This window comes from Mobula birostris, chromosome 4 (assembly GCF_030028105.1).
Source record: "Mobula birostris isolate sMobBir1 chromosome 4, sMobBir1.hap1, whole genome shotgun sequence".
NCBI lineage: Eukaryota > Metazoa > Chordata > Chondrichthyes > Myliobatiformes > Myliobatidae > Mobula > Mobula birostris.
In genome coordinates this window covers 135052913-135080529 of record NC_092373.1, presented here as the reverse complement: position 1 = coordinate 135080529, position 27617 = coordinate 135052913, and the positions used below count along the sequence as shown (strand labels likewise).

At 39.7% G+C, this 27617-nt stretch overlaps 1 protein-coding gene across 1 annotated transcript; it reads right to left on the bottom strand.

The window, feature by feature from the left end:
• Positions 1 to 1012: 1012 nt before the first annotated feature.
• gtf2e2 (general transcription factor IIE, polypeptide 2, beta) lies at positions 1013 to 27617 on the bottom strand. The gene is made up of 8 exons (XM_072256082.1): positions 27488 to 27617; positions 20261 to 20422; positions 17223 to 17308; positions 13950 to 14057; positions 10853 to 11035; positions 8756 to 8849; positions 4917 to 5032; positions 1013 to 1371 (listed from the first exon to the last, which is right to left on the bottom strand). The coding sequence occupies exons 2-8, from the start codon at positions 20418 to 20420 to the stop codon at positions 1252 to 1254; spliced, it is 867 nt and encodes a 288-aa protein (XP_072112183.1). The 5' UTR covers positions 20421 to 20422; positions 27488 to 27617; the 3' UTR covers positions 1013 to 1251.

Here is a 27617-nt window from a genome sequence, read left to right as displayed (position 1 = left end):
AACTTTTATCCATTTACAGTATATAGTTGACCCCCATGATAAGTGTAACACTCAGTTAGTCTTAGAAATTATTGGGATGTGCTAACTAGCATCTGGTCTCTCACCATTTGGAACATAGTCTGATCTAACTTTCTTAGCTTCAAAGAGAATGATAACACACATCCCAAAAATGAACTCCTGCATTCACAGATTTTCCCTCCCAGCCAGTTAATCTCATTATGTCGGTTTGCAACTTTCTGCTCTTATTTGTGGCAGCAAATTTCGTATTGTCAAGAGCTAGATACAGGCAATCCTCAGGTTTGGGTGGCTCCATTCATAACCCGAATTTGAAATGAACAAAAACAGAAGAGTGGCCACCAGTCAGCCTCACCAAGTTAGCAAATAAGCAAGTGAGTCCACTCACACTTCCCAAAATGCTAGAGTTTTGTGTGTGTTGTTCGAACTTCCAGCATCTGCAGATTTTCTCTTGTTTGTGATCCACTCACACTTCCCTCTAGGTTATGAGCGAACCTGATTTGTATTCACAATTATCTCATGGATTAATCGCCTGATGATTCAATGAGGCACAATTGTTCAGTGCGTTGGGATTCACTATTACAGATGGTAAAAATAGTTTCCTGTTGATAGTGACAGTTGAGGATATTAGTATTTTTTTTAAACAGAAAATTAGGACTGCATTTTATTTCTTGGAAATTACAAAGCATTAAGTTAAAAACCTAATTTTTTTTTTAAATGCTGAATTTGTAGTATGGTGTCAAATTAATCCATACCAAAACACAAGATTTCTGCAGCATGACGGAAGTAGAGTGGGAACAGCCCAAGAGAATTTCTTGGTCATTCTGTTCAAAACTATTCGTAGGGCAATAAATGGCTCCAAAATGTTGTTAAAAACAGGGCATTCACTATGAATTAGTTTTTAAGGCTTATTATTTTTGATACAATACATGCTTGTTTTTATTATACAATATTCCCCAAACACTTCAGAATTCCAAAAAAAGATAAGAACCCATGATACTGAAAACACATTTTACTGAGCAAGAATCATACCAAAACAGATCTTATCCAATAAGTTAACTCCATAATCGGTAATGCTGGTTTCTATAAACTTTCAAATAAGATTTAAGTAACAGAACTAAGGGATCTCAATGAAAAAACTATGATCGGTCTTACTGCACTGTGCTTCAATCACAGCACTTTGTTGCATTATTCAGTTCCTTTTCAAGTATTGTTCTCCTTGTTCTTTCCATATAGCTACTCTTTGCTAGATACACCTTCAGAGTAGTCTTCCAGCAGTCCTGCCATATGATTATTATGTGCCTTGAATTTCCTTTTTCTCTGAGAAGCAGACTTTTTCCTCTTCTGCACAGATACCTGAAATAAATATACATATTTTTATAAATAATATACTGGTCTTCACTTTAACTGGCTGACTAATATGTTGACTGCTTCTAAAGCAAAAACACACAGGGTGGGGGGGTGTGGATTATACAGAAAATTAGAGGGCAAAGGCAGAGTGAGAGCAGTACGGAACCACGAGAAAAGCACAGGGAAGTGATGCAGCAAGAAAGACAAACGAGGAAGGTGAGGGCAAGGCCATGAAGAGCAGACAGCATGGCAGTGTGCATTGATAGACGTGGTACTGACAAATGAATACATGGAGCATTAGAGAAAATCTGCTGCTGTTCCATGATAAAAGACTTCACTATTTGTATTTCCTAACACCTAGAGGCTACACCATTTCCAGTATTATTCCAATAAAATGAAGCCTATTACAGCACACTGCAAATAAACTCACATCTGGTTCTCTTTCCACAGATGTTGCCTAATCTCTGTTTTTAATATCTGTCTGGGATGCTGGCTCTCATTCCAATGTGTGAGTGATAAGCTAGATTCCAGAGCTTGTGCAATCAATGGGACCCTGAAATCCACAACAATTTAATATATTCTCTTCATCCGTATCAATCTTAAAAACAATGCTGAGATTCAATTCCTTTCTGAATCCTGGAATCATTAATATTTCATTCAAATATCATCATCTCTATGGTAAAACAACCTTGAGCCATTGTAGATGTGTTAATTTATATAATTATGTTATTATGTTCACTATCTACTACCCTTAGCTATACTCACTGTAAAACAAACATGGCAATCTGTGTCCCCTAAAAGTCTATCCATACCTGTTTATGTACAAACCCTCCACTTCTGGGAGTTTCTTACTTTATCTGCACAATGCAAGATGAATTTTGACTTTAGTATTTCAATGTTCCTGCCCCCAACACGAGTCACAAGCTTGAAACTCCACACTTTCCACATTTGAATCTGATTGGAATTCTCATTTGTGCCCATTTTAAAACAAAATTCTCACCACAATTTTATGGTTAACCTGCAACTAATTATAAAATGATGTGTCAGACTCTCCAGAAAGTCCTCTAACTTGTATGCTTACTCACAAAATTAGTAACGTAAAGAACTAAACCACAGGAAGTCCTTATTCAAAACTGAAGCCATCAAGAAATGTTAACTGAAGCTGACAAGTGGATATGCTTCTCTGCTCACTATTTTGAATTATGTTTCTCACTATTTTTGAATGTTTGCTTGCTATTTTGAATGTTTTGCACCTTGGCCCCAGGGGAACACTGTCTCGTTCAGCTGTATCTATGTATGGTTTGAATGATAATTAAACTTGTTTTGATTTGATTAATTTGCCATTAATTTTAATATAGAACTGATGCTCTTCATGTTCCACCTCAAATGTTTCTGGGCTTTTTGAAATTCCAACATGAAAGCAAATAACGTTAGGTTTATTTAAATGACTATAGGGTTATGTTTCATTTCTCTGTGTAACATTTGCTTCATTTTTGTTATCTTCTTGCCTCTTATATAAACCATCTCTCCACGCATTAGTAACATTAAACTACAGAAGAGATACTACAAACGTAATAGTTTTATAGGTCCGTTTATGTTGAATATATTGACTGCTGACTTTGTTCTTCATTAATCTGTATTAGTTTTATCTAATCCAAATATTTACTCTTCTTCAGAATAGTCCAATCTGTCTAACATAGATTTCAAGAACTGAACAATTTTTTAATGTCATTTAGAGTACTGATGGTTTTCTTTTCATTCAAAGTGCAATGTGATATAGGTGAATGCCGATATGAAAAGCAAAGGAAGATATCTGGTGCTCCTGATGTGGTGCTCCTGGTGCTCCTGATGTGGCCTCCTCTACATTAGTGTGACCAGACGCAAATTGGGGGACTGCTTTGTTGAGCACATCTGTTCCATCTGCCAAAACTAGAATCTCCCAATGGCCAATCATTTTAATTCCTATCCCCATTCCCATTGCGACACATTGGTCTACAGCCTCCATTTTTGCCACGATGAGGCCACTCTCAGGGTGGAGGAGCAACACCTCATATTCCGCCTGGGTAGCCTCCATCCAGATGGCACGAGCATTTATTTCTCCTTCCGGTAAATTTTTTTTGTTTCCTCCCCCTTCCCTCTTCTTCTATTCCCCACTTTGTCTCCCCTCTTACCTCTACTCCTCACCTGCCTAGAACCTACCCCTGGTACCCCTTCTTCTTCCCTTTCTCCCACCTGCTCTCCTATCAGATTTCTTCGTCTCCAGCCCTTTACCTTTCTCACCCACCTGGCTTCACCTATCACCTTCTAACGAGTCTTCCTTTCCCTCTCACCCCCTTTTTATTCTTGGTTCTTCCTCCACCCCTTCCTTTCCAGTCCTGAAAAAGGGTCTTTGCACAAAACATCAACTGTTTATTCATTTCTGTAGATGCTATCTGACAAGTTCCTCCAGCATTTTGTGTGTGTTCCTCTGGATTTCCAGCATCTGGAGAATCTCTCATGTTCGTGTTGAAGATCTAAAGTTTAGTTAAAGGAAGAAATAAACCTATTGAGCATTTCTGACTGACATTAATGTTAAAATAATGCTAGGCCAAAAATGCAAGCACAATTCCAAGGATCACTGATATACATTTCGGAATTAAGTTGCCAAAACTCTAGCAATTATTTTGCAATATTCTATTGAAACTTGATTCATTGTTGATTAGTCAATAATGTATCCATGTTTTAATGCAAAGGATCTACTGTTTCTTCATTTAGCCATAGTCAGTATAATTATCTTTACTGGGAGAATTAATTTTAAAATTCAAGAGGAAATTACCAACATATAGATAAAAAGAGAAATGGTTCGAACTCATAAGCATTGGAATAAAAAAGCTTGACTTATTTCATAGAATTCCTTAAAAAGGAAATGTAATTGATAGATGTGGAAAATAAGGTAGATTTGATGCCTTACAGAAGATTACCAGAAAAGATTAGGGGTATTGGAATTAGGGTGAACATACATACAGTGCATAAGTATTGGGTAGAATGGAATGAACATTTGAGAGTTAAGGGCAATATTTCCAAAGTAAAAGAAAACAAACTGTTACTGACCTAGAAAATGCATTTTGGGACATCTTTTGCAATGATTTTTTACGTCCATGCAAAAAAAATTATACACAGTCAATTATCTATTGGCACAAGGTTTGAGTCAATGGTGCCAAAATTTAGAGAAAAAACACTTTTAATAGAGTTCCAAGACAATGGTGGCACCATTTGGACTTAATGAATCAATGATGGAAAAATGTAAAGTAAATTTGACAACTGATTGGACAAATAATACTGTGGTGGAGGCTTTGTAAGAGAAGACATCATGGTACAGTATACAGTCATATGGCCTGGTTGAATTAATGAACATTATATGCCATATACTTAAAAAAAATCGTTATACCCATGCTTTTTCACTTTTCAACTGTAGATAAAGAGGAACAGATGACAGCATACATGATGTTAAAAGTTGCGTACGGTTATTTGTGCTGTCTCAAGTGAAGGAGTCAAAACACAAAGGAACATACCACTTTCTTTGGTCCCGTCTCCTGCATTGAAGAAATTCCCTGTTTTTTTAAATAGTCTTCAATCTTCTCTTCATCCATAGAATCCACTGGAATGCTTCTCCACAATTTCTGAAATTCTACAAATAGACGATGTATTATACAGAGATTTTATTCCTAGTCAATGAAAAGAATGAATTGAACAAGCAGAATCACCCAACAGACATAGCTGTTAATTCGGTTAATAATGAGATACTTTTCTTCAAAATACCCCCAGCAAACACTTGTGGAAACCTTGAAAGGATTCTGTCTCGTATATACGCTGGATTGCACAAGTATGATGGCATAAAAGGGGCAAAACATTTTAAAAAGTTTAAGTAACTCAAAAATAAAACAATTTTAATATAGTCAACAAGGCAATAGAGATTCAAAATAAATTCCTGTAAAAATTAAAAAATCTGTTAAAACAAATAACCCACCTAAAATTTGCCTTAGACTAACAAACTCTATGACAGTCCTTTGCAACTATTCCTTTTACAGCCAACAGAAGAATATCTTTCACGCTTTATGATCCAAGGCAAATTTGAATGTCATGTTCATAATGAAATTGTTAGGCAATTAGGCAATTCCCTCGTGGAAGTCAATTTTGATCCTTGGATTGTCCTGAGTTGCTAATTGACGAATATACTCACTACTATGTTTGAATTGGAATTAGTTCATCATTGTCATATATACCAAGGTACAGTGAAAAACTTGTCTTACTGCTCATACAGATCAAATCATTGAGGCAGTACCAGGTAAAACAATAAAAGAATGCAGAAAGAAGTGCAACAGCTACAGAGAAAGTGTAGTGCAGGCAGACAACAAGGTGCAAGATCATAACAAGGTTGATTGTGGGGTCAAGAGTCCATCTTATTGTACTAGGGAACCATTCAATAGTCTTGTTACAGTGGAGTAGAAGCTTTGAGCCTGGTGGCACATGCTTATGCCAAACAGTAGAGGAGAGAAGAGAGAATGCCCAAGGTGGATGGTGTCCTTGATTCTGCCAGCTGCTTTACTGAGGCAGTGAGAAGTATAGACAGAGCCCATGGAGGGGAGACTGGCTTCTGTGAGGCACTCAGGGTCCAGAACTCTGTGGGTCCTTCCAGTCCTGGGCAGAACAGTTGCCATACTGTGATGCACCCAGATCGGATGCTTTCTATGCTGCATTGACAAAAATTGGCAAGGGTCAACAGGGACATGCCAAATTTCTGTAGCCTCTTGAGGAAGTAGAAGTGTTGGTTGAGCTTTCTTGGCTATGGTATCTACATAGTTGGACCAGGAAAAGTTAATGGTGATGTAGGAACTTAAAGCTCTGAACCTTCTCAACCTCAACATTGTTGATGTAGATAGGAGGATGTGCACTGCCCCCTTCCTGAAGTCAATAACCAGCTCTTATGTTTTGCTAACATTGAGCAAAAGGTTGTTGTCATGACACCATGTTACTATGTTTTCTATCTCATTTCTGTATTTTGACTCATTAAATTTGAAACCCACAAAAATGTGGAGTTTTAGCAATGGCGCCTTCCTTACTTGGAGATACATTTCTAATCTCATTGTTGGATTAAAGTATGGTCCAAGATACTTCCTGTGATTAACTCTGTTTTGGTTTATGAACACTTTTTACATTAATAAAAGAAAACACTACCAGGTACAACAATAGCAATGTAGCATCTTGAATTTCTAAATCTACCAGCTTGTTTATTTCACTGGTAAACTGGGATACAAGGAAGCCTGCATCATTTAGAGTTGCCAAGTGCCTTTGGCCATTTAAATCCACTTCCTCCAGTACAATTGCTAAAATGTACAAGGTGAATCCTGATCTCTTCACACCTCTTGCATAGTTTCCACCAATGACAGCTAAACATAGGAGAGTGGTGGTGAATAAAATCTTGCTATAATTGAAATGAGCTTTGCTAACATCCTTTCTGAAATACTGTGCAGATTATTTCTTCATCAGCAGATTACCAGAATGGTTATAAAGCAGAGTATAAGCACACATTACCAAAGGTGATTAGATAAACTAAAGATAATCTTACTGAAACTCACCATTTGGTTAACATTGCCCTCTTCCCAAATATTGTTTTCCCAACTTATTTAAATATCTGCAATCATCATTCACCCTTAACCCCAATGATCTTGAAAATTACCTTACCACTCCAAACTCCCTGCCATGAGGTCACATGAGAGGTCCTTGCCCATCAGTTCCTCATTTTAACATCTGCATCCCTTCAAATTTAGCTTATGGCCATGCAATATCTTTATCAAAGCCACGAGTCATCACCGTGATAATTATGATACACTACTCTTCAACCTTCTAAATTTATCTGCAGCCCATCACGCAATTGACCATTTCATTTCTTTCCAGATCTTTCATCTAATATCCTACTGGATGGTACCACTATAACATCATTGAAACATAGCCAGAGTCCACTACAATAGTTCCCTTTCCAATCCTGCACTATAACTATCAGACTCCATTCTGTTTCTACCTCTCAGCAATGTCATTTGAAGGTATTACCTCTTGTACTCCATTTCTTAAACATCTCCTTCAATCACTTCACTGCCTCAAATATGTCACGCCATTTAGCTGACATATGACATGAGCAAAACAGAAATTTCCTGCAACTAAACAGAGTAAGGTCATTGTCACTGAGATACAGCACAGAAAAAGAGCCTCAGCCCATCCAGTCTGTACTGGTCAGCAACCACTCAATTACAATAATCCTACATCAATCCCTCTTTTTATTCTCTGCACATTGTCACTAATTTCCCCCAGACTCTGCATCTCATCTGCATATTAGGGACAATTTACAGTGGTAAATTAACTAACTAATCTGCACACCTTTGGGAGGTAGGAAGAAACCAGTAAACCAGATGAAATCCACTCAGATGAAGTGAGAGCATGCAAAATCCACACAAGCAGCGCCCACGATTGGGATTGAACCCAGATCTCCAACGCTGAGAGACAGAAATAATACCACCTGCACCACTCTACCACTCATTCTTTTGATCTGGACCACTAACTCAACCAGCAGGGCAACAATCTTACCAGATTGTCCAAAACTGAGCCAGAAGACTCACAACCTTGGAGTTTGATGCAAAACTGGTTTTTCTTTACATTTCCATAACCAAAACTATACAATTCTATAACATTTCCCATTCTACCCTTGCATCAGCTTTTCAGCTGCTGATAGCTTCAACCATGCCTTTGCTCCCTCTAGACTTGACTGTCAACTACTGGCCAGCTACCTTCTATCTGTGCTCAACCAAAATCATATTTCTCATCTCTTATCTTCAATTGTTCATTGCCGCTTTACACTTGTTTCAAGCCTTACAGTACACTTTTAAAATCTTTATCTTTGTTGGATCAATATTCTCACCCCAAACCATCTTACCTCTGAAAATTTTCCCAGCTTTACAAACTTTCTACATCTCTGCACTCATCTTCAGCTGCTTTCAGCCTCCTGAATATCACCATAGCACTACAGCCAATCATACACTGTGTGTAGAGTGCAGACTCCAAAATACCCTCCCTAGAGTTCTATATCCCTCTAAATCTTCTATAAATGTCTTTTTACGGTCTATTATCAACAGGTTTAATCATACTCCCATTAAATAATTTAGTACTTTAGGTTAGAGATCCTACATATGCAAACTTTTGATCTTGAAGCCATCCGTTTATCTAAAATAACTTGTTTATTAAAATCAAGTTAATGGTAGTTGTGTGTTGCAATACATAGTAACATTTTGTATTACTGGTACTGAAATAAAACTGGACGAATGACTGAGAAGTACATTAGTTTCAAAATAAAACATCTTACCTTCATCTATCGTGAACTGGCAACTTTTGTCATTATAGAAGAGAATCTTCTTTTTATCAGGTCGTGTTACAAACACAATTTGGTCCCCCAATACCTACAGAGGTACACATATGCATGTTACCCAAAATCCTTTGATTAAAATAAAAACATGCCAGTTGAGTTCTACTAATTTGATAGTTCATAATATACCTGTTCTTAAATAATGCTCAACGGACTAGAGATGCTGAAAGGAATCTGAAAAAACGAGCCTTGTGAGCCTCAAAGTGGCTTGGGAACTACGTAGTACATTGCCTTGGTTCCCCAAGTTCAGAGAAGTACCCATTTGATTTAAAAATAACAAATGTATCTACTTTATTCAAAAAGGGAGAATGAAAGTAAAAAAAATAACTATTATTATTAAAAATTTAAAGAAAAAAATCAAAGGAATTAAGCAGTATCGTTTTGAAAATATTTGAAAATTTGGCACATTAAAGATTTCTGTTTAAAAATGATCATAGTGTAGGAGGTAGCATATTGGCATGAAGAGAAGATTGGTTGGCTAATGGAAAACAAACTAGACATTAAATGGGTCTTTTCCTGGTAGGCCACTGGATTTGTAATGGGATGCCAAGTTTCTACATTTATATAAATAAACATACAGTATCATGCAAAATTCTTATACACTTTAGATTTTTTATACAAATTTTGATTTAGATGTTTATTTTTTGTCATCTGCCTTCGTGTATCAGTAGAACAAATTTTAGATTTCCAAACATTCATTTTCCAAAAAAAATTAATCTTGCAGAGAATTTTTTTGTATTTCATTAAGGTAACAAATTAAGGTAACCACTTTTCAAAATAAAAACTTAATTTGTAGATACATAGCCCAGTGCTAGATTAAATAAAGATAACAAACAGATTGTAGAAGGAATCAAACTGGGTGAAGGACAACCAAAGTAAAAGGTGAGGGTGAGGCAGAAGTGACAGTTTAACCTTCAGATCACTAATTCTTACACCATGGCAAGAGTGAGCATAGCAACAAGACACAAGGTGGTCATCCTGCATCAGCAAGGTCTACTCCCAAGCACAAATTTCACGGCAGACAGGAGTTTCAATAGGTGCTGTCCAAGCTCTTCTGAAGAGGCACAAAGAAATGAACAAGATTGAGCACCAAAAACGCAGTGCACAGGCATGGAAACTGAGTGCAGCAGATGACAGGGATGCGTCAAACTGACGTCCCTTCTAAATTGGAAGTCGTCCAGCACTGCTATCAGCTCTGAACTCACAGAAACCACTGGAACCCCATTACTCTATAGGCTAGAGAAGTATTGTCAGAAGTAATCTTCATGGAAGAGTTGCTGCCGAAAAGCCATTCCTCTGAAGAGGAAACAAAGCCAAGAGACTCACCTATGCACAGAAACACAAAGACTGGAGTGATAAACAATGGCAGCAAGTGCTCTGGGTTGACGGGTCAAAATCTGACATTTTTGGCTCAAACAGGAGGCAGTTTATCCGTACAAGAGCTGAAGAGTGCTACATGGATGAGATCTGCAGTCAACAGTGAAGCACGGTGGAGGTTCCGTGCAGGTTTGGGACTGTATTTCTGCAAATAAAATTGGTGATCTGGTTAGAATTAATGGAATCATGGCTTCCTCAGAGCCCTGATCTGAACACTGATGCCTGGGACCTGGCGAGACAGCCAAAGTCTGCAGAAGAACTGTGGCAAGTTCTCTGAGATGCCTGGAACAACCTACTAGCCAATTTTCTTATAAAACTGCACGACAGTGAACCCAAGAGAATTGATGCAGTTTTAAAGACAAACGTGGTCACACCAAATATTGATTTGATTTAGGTTTTTTTTAAACTGTTTACTGCTCCTCATAATAATTTTTGATTTAGAAAATTTTCATTTCATTATTTTTGAAAGCATCTTCACTTTGCAGAGTGTTTTTTCACATGTGCCAAAGACTTTTGCACAGTACTATACATGCACTACAGAAAAGACTGCTATATTTGCTGATGACACAAAGCTAAGTGAGCAGGGTAAACTGTGACAAGAACCTACAGAATTCTACAGACAGGTTAAGTGACGACTGGGTAAAAGATTCACACAGATACCTTGATAGCTTTCTGTGCATTGGGTAATCCTTCCTCTATGTCTTCTAAGAGGATCCCTCCCAAACCCCGCTGATCATGCTTATCCAAAAGCCTTAAAAGAGCTTTTTTATCTCTCAAGTTGTACTTGGGTTTAAAGGCATATTTTCCATCCGTCACATCAATTTTTGGGTTGTTTATAAGTGCCTGTGAAAAAACAAGAGAGATGTAACAGAATAAAAAAAATTCAGGAAATATATCTATTGCACCAATACGTCTGCTTCTTGAAAGTCAGGACAAAGTAAATGTCTATCAGGGCATCAATAATACAACCGCGTATGATGATTACAGAGATTTAGAGCTCTGGGATCTACCAGGTAATAACAGAATCTGTATCAGATTAATCATGTTCAAATTAGGAATATGAAATTAGTTTTAATATATTGATGCAACATTAGATATTGTGACAATGCTGGCCCTTCACCAAGCTAAGACGTATGGGATGGTTTACCTCTATTGAATCTTCATTTCCACCACAGCTACTCATTTATATAAAGCTATCCCAGCTCTAAATTGCCAATGTTCACAGAAACCTATCAGATTCACTAGTTTTGTTTTTAAGAAAAGTAAGTAGCCAAGTAGCCAGTTGTTGCACCAAATTCTCACATCAAAACCAGAGTTAAGTATAAAACCAAGTGGACATCTAGCATTTACTAATCACCAGATTTGGACGTCAAACACGGTTAACCATTTGCTTTCACTTCATTAAAAGTCAGGCCCGCCCCAGGATTCATCCAGTTCAGTCACTTGTTGGGGTACCAATGATGATGGACATGGAGATAACAAGGGATGTTTAATATGAAAGTGTCTTGATTCATCAGCAGTATTCTACAAGTGGCATTCTTACTTCTTGCTTAATGTGATGTTACAATCCTTCATGGGGCTTGAGGACTCAATGCTACTCACTCCTAACTGTAGCATCACCTCTGGTGACTCCTCCCTATCATACAGCCGAGATATTATGATGGATAGATGAGGGACTAGGGCTGAAATGTACAATTATGTGAGTAATTACTAGCTAATTTGGGAGGTAAAGCTTGAAATTATAGCATATTCAGCTTCACTTTGTAGCATAACCCTAAAAACTAAAAAAACAAGTTGTTCTACAGACCAAATCAAGATCACCATCGTCAACAGTAATTTCTATTCTCATGGTGCCTTTAAGTTACCAGCATACACCAAGATATCTCATGGGTGCGTGTGTTGCTCAGGATTTCCATCATCTGCAGAATCTCGTTTTCGTCACTTCCTTGAATTCCTTTCCATTCATCACCATTCCCAATCCACATTTCTTTTTCTGCCACTGGGGCAGGAAAAACTCCCTTCAGCTATTTCAACATTTTGAAAATGTTTTCTCTTTGGACTTTTAGCTCCATTCTCTGCCTTTTCTGTAGCTTCCAAACTGCCCGATCCCAAAATGGCCTTTATTTTTGATATTCTAATTCTCATTAAAACCAGTCTCCTATTATCTCCCTTACAACTCTTGTCCAAATTCTACCAAAAATACACAAGTTCACATGCATTCCTCATGACACACCTCACCGCCACCTAAATCAATTCCTGGTATTGCTCATCTAACAAATGATATTTGATGAGCAACATTTCCTCTAACTAAATGTAGTAACTTTAAAGCCTCTGTTTATAGTCTCAGCCTAACCTCTCCACTCCTCTTACAACATCTAAGACTCTCTTTAAAATCCTGCTTTGAATAAGCAATTGGCTCCCTATATTATTTGGTGCCAAATGTTATTCAGTAATAGCAATGACAAAAATATGATTTTTATTATTGCTACAAGTACAGAAATCACTAAAATAAAATGACAAGAAAACCAAAATTGAAAAAACTCTCATATCAAGGAGTGGAAAATATGAAGCAATGGCTATGCTGGTTAGATTCCACTCCGAGTAATGTTTGTTTCTGTGTTCCATAACCCATGAAGAATATGCTACCCTGGAATGGTTGCAGCTCAGATTTAATGGAAGGATATCAAAGATAGATAAACTTAGTTCCGAAGACCATTTGCGGAGACTAATTTCGTATTTCCTGAGTTTAGAAGAGCAGGTTAATTTAACTGAGATGTGCAAGATGTCTAAAAGACTTGATAGCTTAGAGTAGTTTCACTTCATTCTTTCCTGGTGGCTATCCCAGAGGACGGTAGCAAAGTGGTTAGCTCAATATTTGACCGTACGAGCAACCCGGGTTCATTTCCCACTGCTGCCTGTAAGGAGTTTGTCCGTTCTCCCCGTGACGTGGTTTCTCCCTGCTACTCCGATTTCCTCCCACAGTCCAAGGTAGGCTAATTGACCATTACAAATTGTCTCGTGACTAGGCCAAGGTTAAATCAGGGCTTGTTGGATGGCACGGCTTGAAGGGCCAGAAGGGTCTACTCAGCACTATATCTCAATAACTAAACAAACAAACAGTCGTCTATGCCTAATCTAATTTTTTAGTATTTATTATTAAAATTAGAGTCGAGTCATTCAAAGATGATATGAAAAAAAACTTGCTTTGAAAACTATAATTAACATTTCTGTTAGGGTATGGAAGATCGTTAAGGTCTTTTACAGCCATAAACTAATTAAGCAGCAAAACAGGTTCCAGAAATTGAAATTTCTATATCTGCCTGTTCCTGAATTTAATCTCGTCCTCAGACTCAAGCACGTAATCTAGATTTTAGCATTCAAGAACTGCTCTGTAGGGCAAGGTATCTTTTCGAATAAACTCCAAATGCTCTCTCAAATGGATGCAAGATTCCAAAGCACTAAAGCAAGATTGATAACATCTGGCCAATATTTATCTTTCAAACATAATAAGGTTATCTGTGTTTTTTCTCATTGCTGACAACCCCTTTGGCAGCAAATTAGCTGCTGTTTCACTCCAATATTGATTACAGTTTAATTAGCAGAGTGGTTATAAACTGCTTTTGAATATCTAAATGTTATGAAAAAAGCTTTATAAATTCAGGTAATTTTGTCTTCTATTTCACTTGCAATGTTCAATGTCACAGTCGCATAGATTGGTAAAGATCACAGTCCCCAACCAGCTGTACAAGTGCCTCACCTCTGTCATTAACCATTGTTTCTGCCTCATGCCAATGTCCAAGAGTTTAGTCTCATCCAGAATTTCATCCAAGGTCAATGGATGGGTATCTCCACGCTGGTGGCGTGTCTGCATAAAAATAAATACATTTAACAAACAAACAATACACTTATCCAATACCTTTTCACACCAAAACATCAAACCCATCTCAGATCTCAGGAGCAATATCAAAAAGAGATACGTCTGAGGTCTTGGCTGTAAAGTTGAGTTTAAAGAACAATTTTATGGATGAAAATACAGAAAGACAGAAGTTCTATGATTGGAATTTTAGAGTCTATGGCCTCTACAGCTGAATCCTGCTTGCCAATGAAGGAGTGTTTAAATCTGGGAATGGACAAGTCATTAGACTTGGAGGAGTGCTGGTAACCCAGAGGGCTCTAGGACTGGAATATATCCATTAACAGCAATTACCAGTGCTTAGACTTCAAGTGAAAAAATAATCCAAAACAACATTTATCCCTATCAAAATCCTTTCAGCCTCTTTTCCTTCGTCCACCTAGCAAACTGTTTAACTATAAACTCCAGGCAATGAAGTTTTACAGCTGTGTATTAAACTTGCCTCTCAATCACTGTTCCAAATATTTTACATTTTGTGGTCCCACAAATTATAGATGCCAAAAGGTTCAACTCTACCTGACCCAGACTCAAATGCCTAGAAGCCTTAACTATATCCAACTGCATCCCCTGTTTTTGGTCAGAAATGACTTGAGTGATAAAAATATGTAATTCATTGGAATATCTGAGACAATTATTACAAATGTATTTAAGAAAAGTTAGGTAAGTACATTAAGGTAAGGGCAAAAGGATTGCAACTGGCAAAACTAGTCCTCCTGAAGCTCAGAGTGATCACTCATGCACGCAGCTGAAAGAAATGGGTGAGATGTTAAACGGATCTTTCAGCATCTGTATTTACTCTAGCGATGGATACAGATTCTATAGAAATGAAGCAAAACAGCAGTGATATCATGGACTGTATACAAATTACTGAGGAGGTGTTTGCTATCTTAAGGCAAATTAAAGTGGATAAATCCCCAGGCCCTGACAAGGTGTCCCCTTGGACCTTGTGGGAGGTTAGTGCGGAAATTGCAGGTGCCCTAGCAGAGATAGTTTAAAAGACCTTAGCAATGGGTGAGGTGCTGGAAGATTGGTGGATAGCTAATGTTGTTTCATTGTTAAAGAAAGGCTCTACAAATAAGATGGGAAACTATAGGCCAGTGAGCCTGACCTCAGGGGTGGCCAAGTTACTGGAGGAATTCTAAGGGACTGGATGTACAAGTATTTGGATAGACAAGGACTGATTAGGGACGGTCAGCATGGGTTTAAGTGAGCGAGGTTGTGTGTAACAAACCTTAGTTTTTCAAGGAAGTTAACAGAAAAGTTGATGAAGATAAAGCAGTGGATGTTGTCTACATGGGCTTCAGCAAAGCTCTGACAAGGTCCCACATTTGAGGTGGGAGAAGGTTCAGTTGCTTGGCATTCAGGATGAGGTAGTGAATTAGATTAGACGTTGGCTTCATGGGAGCAGCCAGAGAGTGGTAGTAGATTCCTCTCTGACTGGAGGACTGTGATTTATGGTGTGGAACAGGGATTGGGAGTGGTTCTGTTGTTGTTTGGCATTTATATGAACAACCTGGGTGATAATATAATAAACTGGATCAGCAAATTTGCAGATGACATCAGGATTGGATTGCCAGGAAGGCTAATCAAGCCTGCAGTGGGATCTGGAGCAGCAGGGAAAATGGGTTCATAAATGACAGAAGGAAATTAATGCAGACAAGAATTTAATGAGGTTTTACACTTTGGGAGGGTTTATATGGTGAGTGATAGGGCACTGAGGGATCTGGGAATATAGATCCATAATTCCTTGAAAGTGGTGTCACAGGTAAGAGGGGTTCTGGCACATTGGCCTTCATAGATCAAAGTATTAAGTACAGGAGTTGGAACATGATGTTGAAGTTGTATAAGGAGTTTGGAATATTCGGAATACGGGTGTCCCCTGCTTTACGCCACTTCGCTTTTATGAAAGACCTACATTAGTACCTGTTTTCGCTAACCGAAAGAAATCAGAAGAGGGTTTTCACTTTTACGAAAAAAGGCGCCCCCTTTAAACTTGTGTTTACCCTGAGAAAGATTACCATGACCGTGAAGCCTTGCGTGGGCAGGTGTGTGCACATGCGTGTACATGCCGATTTTTTTCTACAAATCGGTTTTGGCTAAATCTTCCCGATTCTGCTAAGTGAAACTACACTGTACATACATTATATCTACTTGATATAGTTTCACCATGGGAGGCCAATTAAGAAAGTTGCTTTGGAAACTAACGGTGAATCACTTCAATAGATACACTTGTGCAACGATACTCTATCAAACAATGTATCATGCACTCATTCAAGCTCATCAACTAGCCACTGAGCACAGGACATCCTGAATCCGTACTCTTGTAAATAGGCAGGGAAAGACAATAAATAAACTTATCTTAACTGGCCTTAATCAGCACCCCTCATTACAATACCATGGAAGTATGATCATATCGCGTGATTTTGTCTATTTTCCAGCTTATGGACAAAATTAACTTATGGACATCTGCAAAACCAAAACCCATTTGTAAGTGGGTAATGGCCTGGGTCATATCAAGTGGGGGGAAAAGCACAAGGAGGGAGAATACAGTGAGAGTCACACAAAATACTCTCTAATATTGTTTCAGTCTCATGGTGTGATCTGAAACCTGAATTGAGTTGCCCAAAAGATGGTCAGAAATATGGAAGGTAACAACATTCAAAAAGTTTGGAGAGGTAAATGAGGTTAGAAATCAGATTATTACTAGTAAGAAGACAACAATCAAGACTTAATTTTAAGACATGAGTCAATGGTGTGCTGTACCTAATCAATACCCAATGAGAAAAATAAACATCTAAAATGTAATTATTATACAGTGACAAGCATTAGACAGGAGAAATAAACTGAAATACTCGTGTATTTTTGCAATGTTAGACAAGTCCAAGAATTTTTTCCACCTGCGGGGAGTGAGAATAAAGGGAGAGAGTGTAGATACAAGTGCTGTAAGAAAGCAGCTCATCCCATGAGATCTACACAGAAACTTAGCTACCGCAAGCTAGACTTGCTGACATAGCATCTGTAAAAGTGTGGAACCTTAAAAACATTCAATATCCATTTTAATGTGAAATCAGGAATGCTAACTATTAACCCTAGCAGTAATAGATAAAAGCAAATTACCTTCATGTAATTCACTATTTTAGCAAGAACTCCAAATTTATACCCAGTGCTTCCTGGAAGTGCCCTGTATGATAAAGATCCATTTTCTGAAAAAAAAACAATACCTTTATATAAAATGGAAATATATTTTTAAAAATCTCATTGCTAATTTATAAAACTACTTTGGAACTGTCACTTTTTGCCCTTTGGGAGTTTTTTGTTGCGAATAATTTCAATAAATCTGTAAACACTGCAATCAGTACTGAAGCAATCAAGGAGGAAATCTCAACCTGTATTAACAAAGGGACAAAGTTTCAAAGCACTTCTACATTCAAGATCCTTCTATTTCAAAAAAATTCACTTGGAATCATAGGCCCTTTGGTCTGCCACATACATGCCATCCATCTACACCAATACCATGTACCACCACTTGGTCAATGGCTTACTGTGCCTCAACAATTCAAGTGCTCGTACAGATAAAGGATTAAATGCTGAAAGTCTATCTTCTTCCATCATCTTCATATGTTTTCTGAAACTTTGGGTGAAATTCTTTTTCTCTCAGATTTCTTTTAACCTTTCACCTTAACTCTACGTTCTCTAGTTATATAAAATCAAGTTTAATTATCATTCAAGCCGTACATAGATACAGCTGAACCAGACAGCATGCCACTGGGGTCAAGGTGAAAAATATTCAAAAATAGCAAGCAAACATTCAAAACAAACAGAGTAATAAGTTCAAAGAAGCATTATTCATTTGAAAAAAACATATATATAGTCCAAGACCCTAAGTGACAATGTACAGCATCAATGGTAAAGTCTCCCGGCAGTGCATATAATCCAGCCTGTCATTCCACCACTCAAACACGGGAGGGCAGCAGCAACAGGCGAGGCCAGGCCCCAGCCGAGCTCAACCACGTTGTAGCGCTTCCCTGTCGCTCACCAGTCTGCAGTAGCAGGTAAGCCCAAAGCTGTGTCCTAGTTCTTGCTACAACTGATTCTACACAGCTCTCACGACGACTGTCCCTCCATCAGACAAGAGTAACAGGTCTGAGGCAACTTACATTATCACTGTCCAACAGAGTTTCATGATGCAAGTGAAATGTCTAAGACAACCGCTCATGGTTTTAGTGCACCAACTTCAATGCTTCAGAGTAAGAGTAGCAGGTAGCAACACAGTCTGCAGTCAAGTCATCTCCTCCAAACCCAAACCAGCCTCTCCGACTTCCCGGCGGGCTCCTCCGATACCCCAGCCAGCTCCTTCGACAACTTGGCCATTCTCTTCTCCACCACCCATCCTCAGACCGGCTCCACTGCCGACACCAGTGCAGCTAGTCCGATCAACGAGCAGCTCACTGATGGCATAACCCTGCAATACCCAATGTTCTTGGAGTAGAATTGTCATTGGATTGTAAAAACACAAATTTTATAAATTAAAAAAGCACCTTTGGTTAGCCCGAGAGACCACTGCGTTCACACGTGCCACCATCTTACTGGGAGACATCAGCATTAGGAGCTTCTCATTATCCACACTGTATCTGTCCATCCTAATTCTATATCACCCACCTCCTGGTAAATATTCTCTGCACAGTCTCCAGTATTTTTTAGGTCCTTCCTAGAGTGTGGTGCCCAGGACTGCATGCTGTAGTACTCCAGCTGTGGTGTTTAATAAAGTTGTACAATAACTTCTATTATTTATATTCTATAAACCAGCCAATAAGCCAGTATCCCACATACTTCCTTCAAAACCTTATTTACTTGTGCAGCCACCTTTAAGAATACTTGCACTGGCACACCAAGGTTCCTGTTTCACAATAGTCCCTGGGCCTCACCATTATGCTGTCCTACACTTATTACATCTCCCAAAACAAAATCACATATCACTCAGTCAACTTATTGAACAACAAATTCCAGAATTGCCAAGTGAAATTAACTGACGCAAGTTTACAGAATCATTGCTAGTGACAGTAGTAAATTCTGTTATATACACTGCACAAAAACTTACTATTTTCCTTTCAAGAGCAAGATTAAAAGATAAAAGGAAGAAATTTTCTTTAAAATGTGGACATTTCTATGTTAACGAGGAAATACTGTTTCCATCCTGGAAAGAATTTCACCATTTTTCCTCTATAATTATCCAAAAAAAATTCAAAATTCATCTGACAGATAAAAACATTCTATTCCTTAAACTTGTTTGATTATTAGACAGAATTGATAAAGTATGCTGGTAAATATACGACACCAGCATCATTCTCCTCCAATGCACCTTTAAAGGATTTTATTTGTAAAATGGTTAAGTATCATTCCAACGTAATACGTCCTGCAGATGGTTTTACTGGAGCAGCTCAAATGACCTTCTCAATTTCTTCTCAGAACCCATATTAAAAAATATTAGCACATGGTGGAAAAATTACCAAGAGAAAAACTGTTTCATTTCCTTTAAGCTCATAGATCTGAGGAATTCAACTTAGGATTTCTGACAGATGCTTAGATGAGCATCTGTCAGAATGGAAAAGTATCACCCTGAAACATGCAGAGTAATGTCAGTGAAGTCAGTGTTTGCTTCATGACCAAGTAATATTGATGGCAGCTGAGATTTCAGCATGTGTTCCAACTTAAAAATACAAGAGCTGCTGTCAGCAAACTGACATTAACCTGCCCTTAGCATGGAATTTTAAAAAGAAATAAGACTTTTTGCTAAATGCATAGCAGTAATATTAGTTTAACAATATATTCTATTCAAGTAATTTTTAACAATTTATGAATTGTTAATTTAGATTTTATTGAAAAGTGCTTTAAGTTTTACTCTTAAAATATTATTTATTTTAAACAAGTATTTTAGAAGATCTTTGAATGTTTGAGCCAAGCCTGGATACTTAGCCATCTGTAGGAAACTTTCATTTTGTGAACAGGATTAGGTGCCCCTTTAGTAATTTCAGACTCGCAAAATTCTTAAAGCCTTGCCAACAGCAATAATCCCAGCATTTTCACAAGCTGAAGGTTGGGCCATCACTTGGGGAAGGGTCATTTAGTCTTTATTTTAAGGACATGCAGCCGATTACCTGAATTTGATTTTGAGGCACCTCCTTGATCTGACTTCGGTTTCTTCTTTTTGGAACTAGAGGAACCTGAAGAGCAGGGCACTTTTCGTTTTTCTACAGCAGGAGTGGAAAGGGCACGCTTCTTGAACAGCTCCCTTTCTTTCAGTAATGCTGGATCCATTTCTGAAACACAATTACTTCTCTTTTACAAACATGGGAAAGCAAAACACAGCAATCCAAAGAAAATATGTAAAGATTTGCTGATTGAAGCCCATATTGACTCCAAATAGGTCAAGTTCCCATTTTGTTCAAAACTGAGGAATCTCAATGGCAGCCACAAACGCAATTGATCTTTGGCCAAATTTCGGAATATCTCAAAAAGACTGCCCACACTGTTCAACAGTTACTGGACAATGAAGATAACAAATGAATACAAGAGTCTCAGGCAAGGCACCAGATGACGAGAATACTTGTAACACGGTGAAAGAAACTGGCAGAATAAGAGAAACGAAGTATGTAAGTCCCATGACAACATCTCCATTTAGCAGCAGTATTGGTGTTACTTTGCTGGTACTGAAATTAAAATACCCCTTCATGTCACAAGGAATAAATATATTGGCCAGAAATAAACAGTCAACAAAAGACACTTGCAAATTTATGAGAATATTTAAAAGAAACAGTTGCTCAAGTCCAGATGAACGAAAATGCAATAGTGCCATAACTAATCTCAAACCATGGAAATTTATAAAGAATCTGCTTTAAGTCCATCAAAGCAAAATAAATTGGATTAACATTTTCAAGCACACCCATACCAAAACAACTCACCCCAATTTCACTACAGTATATCATCTAGTGTTTTCTGTGAACAAGATTTTACAGTACCTTTTTGAAATGGACTATTTCATGTCAATGGTATAACTTACCTCCTTATTCATCATCTCCCTATTGGCAGAAAACTAGTTTGGCAGGGGTATAGGAATCAGAGTGATGGGGCAGCTGATAAACAACTAGATGCAGTCTGTAATGAGACTGTGAGGAAAGACAGGCGGATAATAGGGTCAGTTGGATGAGTTAAAGTGTAACACGGGGCCAAAACAAAAAGGGTGATGAATACAAGATTGAAGGTGTTTTTATTTGAATGCATGCAGTACACAGAATAACGTACGGAACTTCCGGTAAGATAGCAGCACGCGCGATCACAGCAGCTTCTACAGGGCCAACCAAAGGTGTTACTGTCATTTAAAAACTTCCTTTTTTTTTTACGATAGCAAGACCCTGCTGGACACTAAGAACTTAAAGGATACTTTAACCCTATCAGCGAGTCGCTTATTGGCAGAGAAACTGAAGGAGCTGGACTTAGTGCGGTTCATGCTGCTGCCTGCGTCAGAGACATAGGAGGAGTCCATGTCCAGAGGAGCTGTACAGTCTAACAGACAGCCATCGTCTTAGGTGCTTTTCTTGTGATCGCAAGATCCTATTGGACATTGTTAATGTGGAATGATGCAAGTCCAATTGACTGATTTATTGGCGGACGACGGGTGAGCTGCGTGGTCTTGGTTGTAGCTGGGACTAGGCCACAAGCACGGTGTTGCCTATACACAGCCACGCAGGAGAGAGGCGCCAATGTCGGTGCACTCCATCGGAGGTGGTGTAGTGCAGCATCCAAGCTAGAGATGGTACTGCCCGAGTGTTTGCTCGACAGAAGACAAGCCCCCTCATTGGTGATAAGGAATGTTAGCATTCATTTCAAGAGGACTAGAATATAAAAGCAAGGATGTGATGCTAAGGCTTTATCGCAGGGGTCCCCAACCTTTTTTGCACTGCGGACTGGTTTAATATTGACAATATTCTTGCGGACCGGCCAACACAAGGGCGGGAGGGTAGGGTTGCCAACAGACAAGAGTAGCAGTCAAATACTTTGTGTTTACCCCGAGAAAGACGACAATGACCATGGAGCCTTGCACGGGCACCTGTGTGCATGCGTGTTTGTGCTGATTTTTTTCCCACAAATCGTTTTAGGTGATTCTGTTCGGTGGGGGGGGGGGGGCGGGGGGGGTGTTAATCACAACCGGAATATAAGTGGCTAATACACTCAATTTTGTTTCTAAAAGGGTTTCTCTAACGAATTTAATATTAAACACACAGCTCATATTTTCCTCGCATGAATATAGTGATAAGTCAATTATCAGGGGAGCCTGAAGTAAGTGTTGAACGAACTTCCAGTAGAAGTGGTAGAGGCAGGTTTGATATTATCATTTAAAGAAAAATTGGACAGGTATATGGACAGGAAAGGAATGGAGGGTTGTGGGCTGAGTGTAGGTCGTGGGACTAGGAGAGAGTAGCGTTCGGCACGGACTAGAAGGGCAGAGATCGTCTGTTTCCGTGCTGTAATTGTTATATGGTTATATAAGTCAATAGCGTAACATTTTAAGTAACGTTTGGATGTTAAACACACAGCACATATTTTCCCCGTATGAACATATAAAATCATTGCAATGCACCAATATCGCTGAATCAGTGGGAGCCCTGGGCTTGTTTTCCTACAACAAGACGGTGCCATCGAGGGGTGATGGGAGACAGCGATACTCGAAGGGGGTTCCTTATGTCCAGTCTGTTCCGCAGTTTAGTTTTCGTTGCATTCATTGCAGAGATATGTTGGAAATGGAAGCAACATTTTCAGTGCTTTCGTGGCTATCTCAGGATATTTAGCCTTGACTTTGATCCAGAATGCCGGCAGAGATGTTATGTTAAACATACTTTTCAGCCCGCTGTCATTTGCAAGCTCGAGGGGTTGATCTCCTTCCCGCGCTGACATGGATGACACACGGGCAATCACCTCACGTGCGTTCAAGCTCAACAGTGGCCATGACAAGGAATGAGGAAAGGTGCAGTGGAGTCATATCGCCAAATCATATCATTTCCTCGCGGCCCGGTAACACATGCTTTGCGGCCTGGTACCAGTCCGCGGCCCGGTGGTTGGGGACCACTGCTTTATCGGAATTTGGTCAGACTGCATGTGGAGTATTGTGAACAGTTTTTGTGCCCTTTATCTAATAAAAGATTTGCTGGCACTGGAGAGGATCCAGAGGAGGTTCACGAGAATGATCCCAGGAATAAAATGTATGAGGAGCTGTTAATGGCTATGGGTCTGTGGTGAGGAAGGCAAATGTGATGTTGGCTTCATTTCAAGAGGAATAGAATATAAAAGTAAGGATGTAATGTTGAGACTTAAAGCACTGGTGAGGCCAAACACAAAATACTCTGCAGATGCTGGGGTCAAAGCAACACTCACAACACACTGGAGGAACTCAGCAGGTCGGGCAGCATCCGTGGAAACGATCAGTCAACGTTTCGGGCTGGAACCCTTCGTCAGGACTGGAGAGGGAAGGGACAGAGGCCCTATAAAGAAGGTGGGGGGAGGGTGGGAAGGAGAAGGCTGGTAGATTCTAGGTGAAAAACCAGTAAGGGGAAAGATAAAGGGGTGGGGGAAGGGAGGCAGGGAGGTGATAGGCAGGAAAGGTGAAGAAGGAATAGGGGAAAACACAATGGGTAGTAGAATGAGGCGGAACCATGAGGGAGGTGATAGGCAGCTGGAGGAGGGGGCAGAGTGAAATAGGGATAGAGGAAGGAAGGGGGAGGGAATTACCGGAAGTTGGAGAATTCTATGTTCATACCAAGGGGCTGGAGACTACCTAGACGGTATATGAAGTGTTGCTCCTCCAACCTGAGTTTAGCCTCATCATGGCAGTAGAGGAGGCCATGTATGGACATATCTGAATGGGAATGGGAAGCAGAGTTGAAGTGGGTGGCTACCGGGAGATCCTGTCTGTTGTGGCGGACGGAGTGGAGGTGCTCGAGGAAGCGGTCCCCCAATCTGTGTCGGGTTTCACCGATGTAGAGGAGGCCGCACCGGGAGCACCAGGGCCACTCTTGGAGTATTATGAACAGCTTTGGGCCCCTTATCTTAGAAAGGATGTGCTTAAGTTGGAGAGGGTTCAAAGGAGGTTCATAAAAATGATTCCAGGATTGAATGGCTTGTCAAATGAGGAACGTTTGATGGCTCTGGGCCTGTATTCACTAGGATTCAGAAGAATGAGGGGTGACCTCATTAAAACCTATCAAATAGTGGAAGGCAAATATGAGGAAATCTGCAGATGCTGGAAATTCAAGCAACACACACAAAATGCTGGTGAACGCAGCAGGCCAGGCAGCATCTGTAGGAAGAGATTTTGGGCAGAGACCCTTCGTCAGGACTAACTGAAAGAAGAGATAGTAAGAGGCTTTGATAGAGTGGATGTGAAGATGTTTCCTATGTCAGGAGTGTCCAAGACCAGAGGACAGAGTCTCAAATGGTGGGGGGGGGGGGGGAGAGAAGAGGGCTTTTAGAATGGAAATGAAGAGGAATTTCTTTAGCCAGAGGGTGGTGAATCAGTGGAATTCTTTGCCACAAAGACCTTGCTTCCACAACTACCTATGTATATTTAAGGCAAAGGTTGATAGATTCTTCATTGGTGAGGGCATGATGGGGTATGTGGAGAAGGCAGGAGATTGGGGCCCAGAGGAAAACTGGATCAGCCATGATGAAATGGCAGAGCAGACTCGATGGCCCAACTGGCTTAATTCTGTTCCTACATCTTATGGCTTTGTGCTCTCATTGGAGTTTAAAAGAATGAGGTGGGGAGGGGGAATCTCACTGAAACCTATTGAATATTGAAAGGGCTAGATAGTGTGGATGTGGAGAGGATGATTCCTGTAGTGGGAGGAGTCTAGGACCAGAGGGCACAGCCTCAGAATTGAGGGATGCCTATTTAGAACAGAGATGAGGAAAAGTTTCTTTAGCCAGAGGGTGGCCAATCTGTGGGCGTCGTTGCCACAAACGGCTGTGCAGGCAGAGCCATTGGGTATATTTTAGGCGGAGGTTGTTAGGTTCTTGATTAATCAGGGCTTCAAAGGTTACAAGGAGTAGGCAATATTATGGGCTTGAAAGGGATAATAAATTAGCCATGATATAATGGTGAAGCAAACACGATGAGCCAAATGGCCTAAAAATGTTTATCTCTGTGCCACTTCCAAGTATTGAAAAATCTAACGTCCTTCTGTAAAGGATATCTCCAATCCTTGCAAATTGACTCAGGTGACGCCTTGTCCAAGGTAGTTGATTTTTAATTCCTCCTTAGATCAGGAATAATCAGGGATAAACAAGTTCTAACATTGCCTTTCTCCAATTTAGAATCTCATCCCGAGGATCAGAGCTAACCACCTCCATAATTATTTTGAATCTAATGGCATTATAATCACTAGATGCAAACACTGTCACCTGCCCTATCTCATTCCCAGTATTCTCTAGTTAGGAGCTCTATATATTGATTAAGAGAACTTTTCCTAAACACATTTAACAAACTCTATCCCATCTAGCCTTTTCCCAGTCAATATGTGGAAAGTTAAAATTACCTACTATCACAACCTTAGGTTTCTTACATCTGTCTGCGATCTCTCTACAAGTGTGGATTGGGGATTGGGACAGGTTGTTCTCTAACAAAGGTGTTCGGTAAGTGGAAAACCTTCAAAAGTGAAATCTTGAGTGTATAGACTTTGTTATGCTCCTGTTAGAATAAAAGGCAAGGCTAACAGGTTTAGGGAACCTTGGTTTTTGAGAAATATTGAGGCCCTGGGTGAGAAAAAAGAAGTGCGTAACAGTTATAAGCAGAAAGGGACAAATTGGGTACTTGAGTATAAGAAATGCAAGAAGAAAAATCGGGAAAGCTAAAAGAATGCATAAGATTGCCTTAGCAGACAAAGAGAATCCCAAGGGCTTCAATGGATGCATGATAGATCAGAGTAGTTATTTATGCATGTAGCCAGAAGAGTTTAGAGATCTTAAATGGATTTTTTTTTTGCATCTGTATTTACTGAGGAGATTGACACGGTGTCCATAGAAATGAGGCAAAACACCAAAGTCAAGGAACCTATACAGATTATAGAGGAGAAGGTGATTGTTGTCCTGAGGCAAATTATGGTGGATACATCACCAGGGCCTGACAAGGTATTCTCTCGGATCTTGTGGGAGACTAGTGCAGAAAGTGGAGGGGCCCTAGCAGAGATATTTAAAACATCCTTAGCCACTGGCAAAGGTGCCGGAGAACTGCTGTTCCATCATTTAAGAAAAGCTCCAAGAATAAGCCAGGAAATTATAGGCCAGTGAGCCCTACATCAGTTGCGGGTAAGTTATTGGAAGGGATTCTAAGTGACCGGATATTATTTGGATGGACAGTGATAAATTAGATATAGTCAGCATGGTTTTGTGCATGGTAGGTTGTACCTATTCAATCTTACAGAGCTGATGAAGGTAAGGTATTTTAAACTTGTACAAAAGAGAAACAATTTGTAAATAAAAAAAACAGCCAGAAGGCCCAAATTTACTTTTGTGGTTCTACACCTTACATTTCTAAATAATTGTTTCAATAAGACCATAAGATGTAGGAGCAGAATTAGAACAGTTGGCCCATCAAGTCTGCTTCATCATTTCGTCATGGCTGATCCATTTTCCCCCACAGCTCCAATCTCCTGGCTTCTTGCCGTATCTCTTCATGCCCTGATTAATTAAGAACCTACCAACCTCTGCCTTAAATATATTCAGTGACCTGGCCTCCACAGCCACCTATAGCAGCGAATAAAATATAAACCAGAAAAGAACTTGAAGTGATAAAACAGAGGCAAGGTTAATTCTTCTCTTACATGGATTTCAACTAATGGCTTAATATGAGGAAGTTCATAATTTTTAAGCAGTTATTGCTTTTTCTTTGGTTGCTCACTAACATCTAATTGCCGTGAAAACAGAATGACACACGAGCTAGTGAGGTTGGTAAAGGAGTTGGTGAAGTTGCCTGCATTCTTTCCTCAGTTTTCTTCCCCGACTAACCGTGGGAAGGAGGTTTCCAGATTATGCCATATTAATCGTCCCCCCACCTATCACCTGCAGCCTATCCGCGTCCATGTCCAGCTTGGTCCCGACTTCCTCTAAAAGTTTACCGTTTTTGCTGCTCACCTATTCAATACCATATGAATGAAATAAGAATTTTTAAATACTGTCAGGGCCAATATAACGTTGGCCGAGCGACACGACCACCGACCAGTGCATGGGCCTACGGCCATCTCACTCACGGTCCGTTCCGGGAACCGGAGTCGACGTGAACACCGGGCGGCTGAGGAAACCCAGCCCGATACACCCGGCGGCCGAGGAAACCGTACCTGAACTCCAGCCCGCGGCCGCTAATAACCCGGGAACCGGTCTCCGCGGCAACCCCCTGATCACCGGGGCTTTCTACCAATCCGACTCCGCTCTCCCTGTCGCCTCAAATTATTACACTTCCGGCTCCCG

What these genes read in the sequence shown, in the direction of transcription:
- gtf2e2 (XM_072256082.1), bottom strand. Translation starts at nt 20,420, where the DNA reads ATGGATCCAGCATTACTGAAAGAAAGGGAGCTGTTCAAGAAGCGTGCC. An exon ending in AACAATGGTTAATGACAGAG is followed by an intron (nt 11,036 to 13,949) that starts GTGAGGCACTTG and finishes GTTTTTTCACAG; the next exon opens with GCACTTATAAACAACCCAAA. An exon ending in CCAGTTCACGATAGATGAAG is followed by an intron (nt 5,033 to 8,755) that starts GTAAGATGTTTT and finishes GTCTATTTGTAG; the next exon opens with AATTTCAGAAATTGTGGAGA.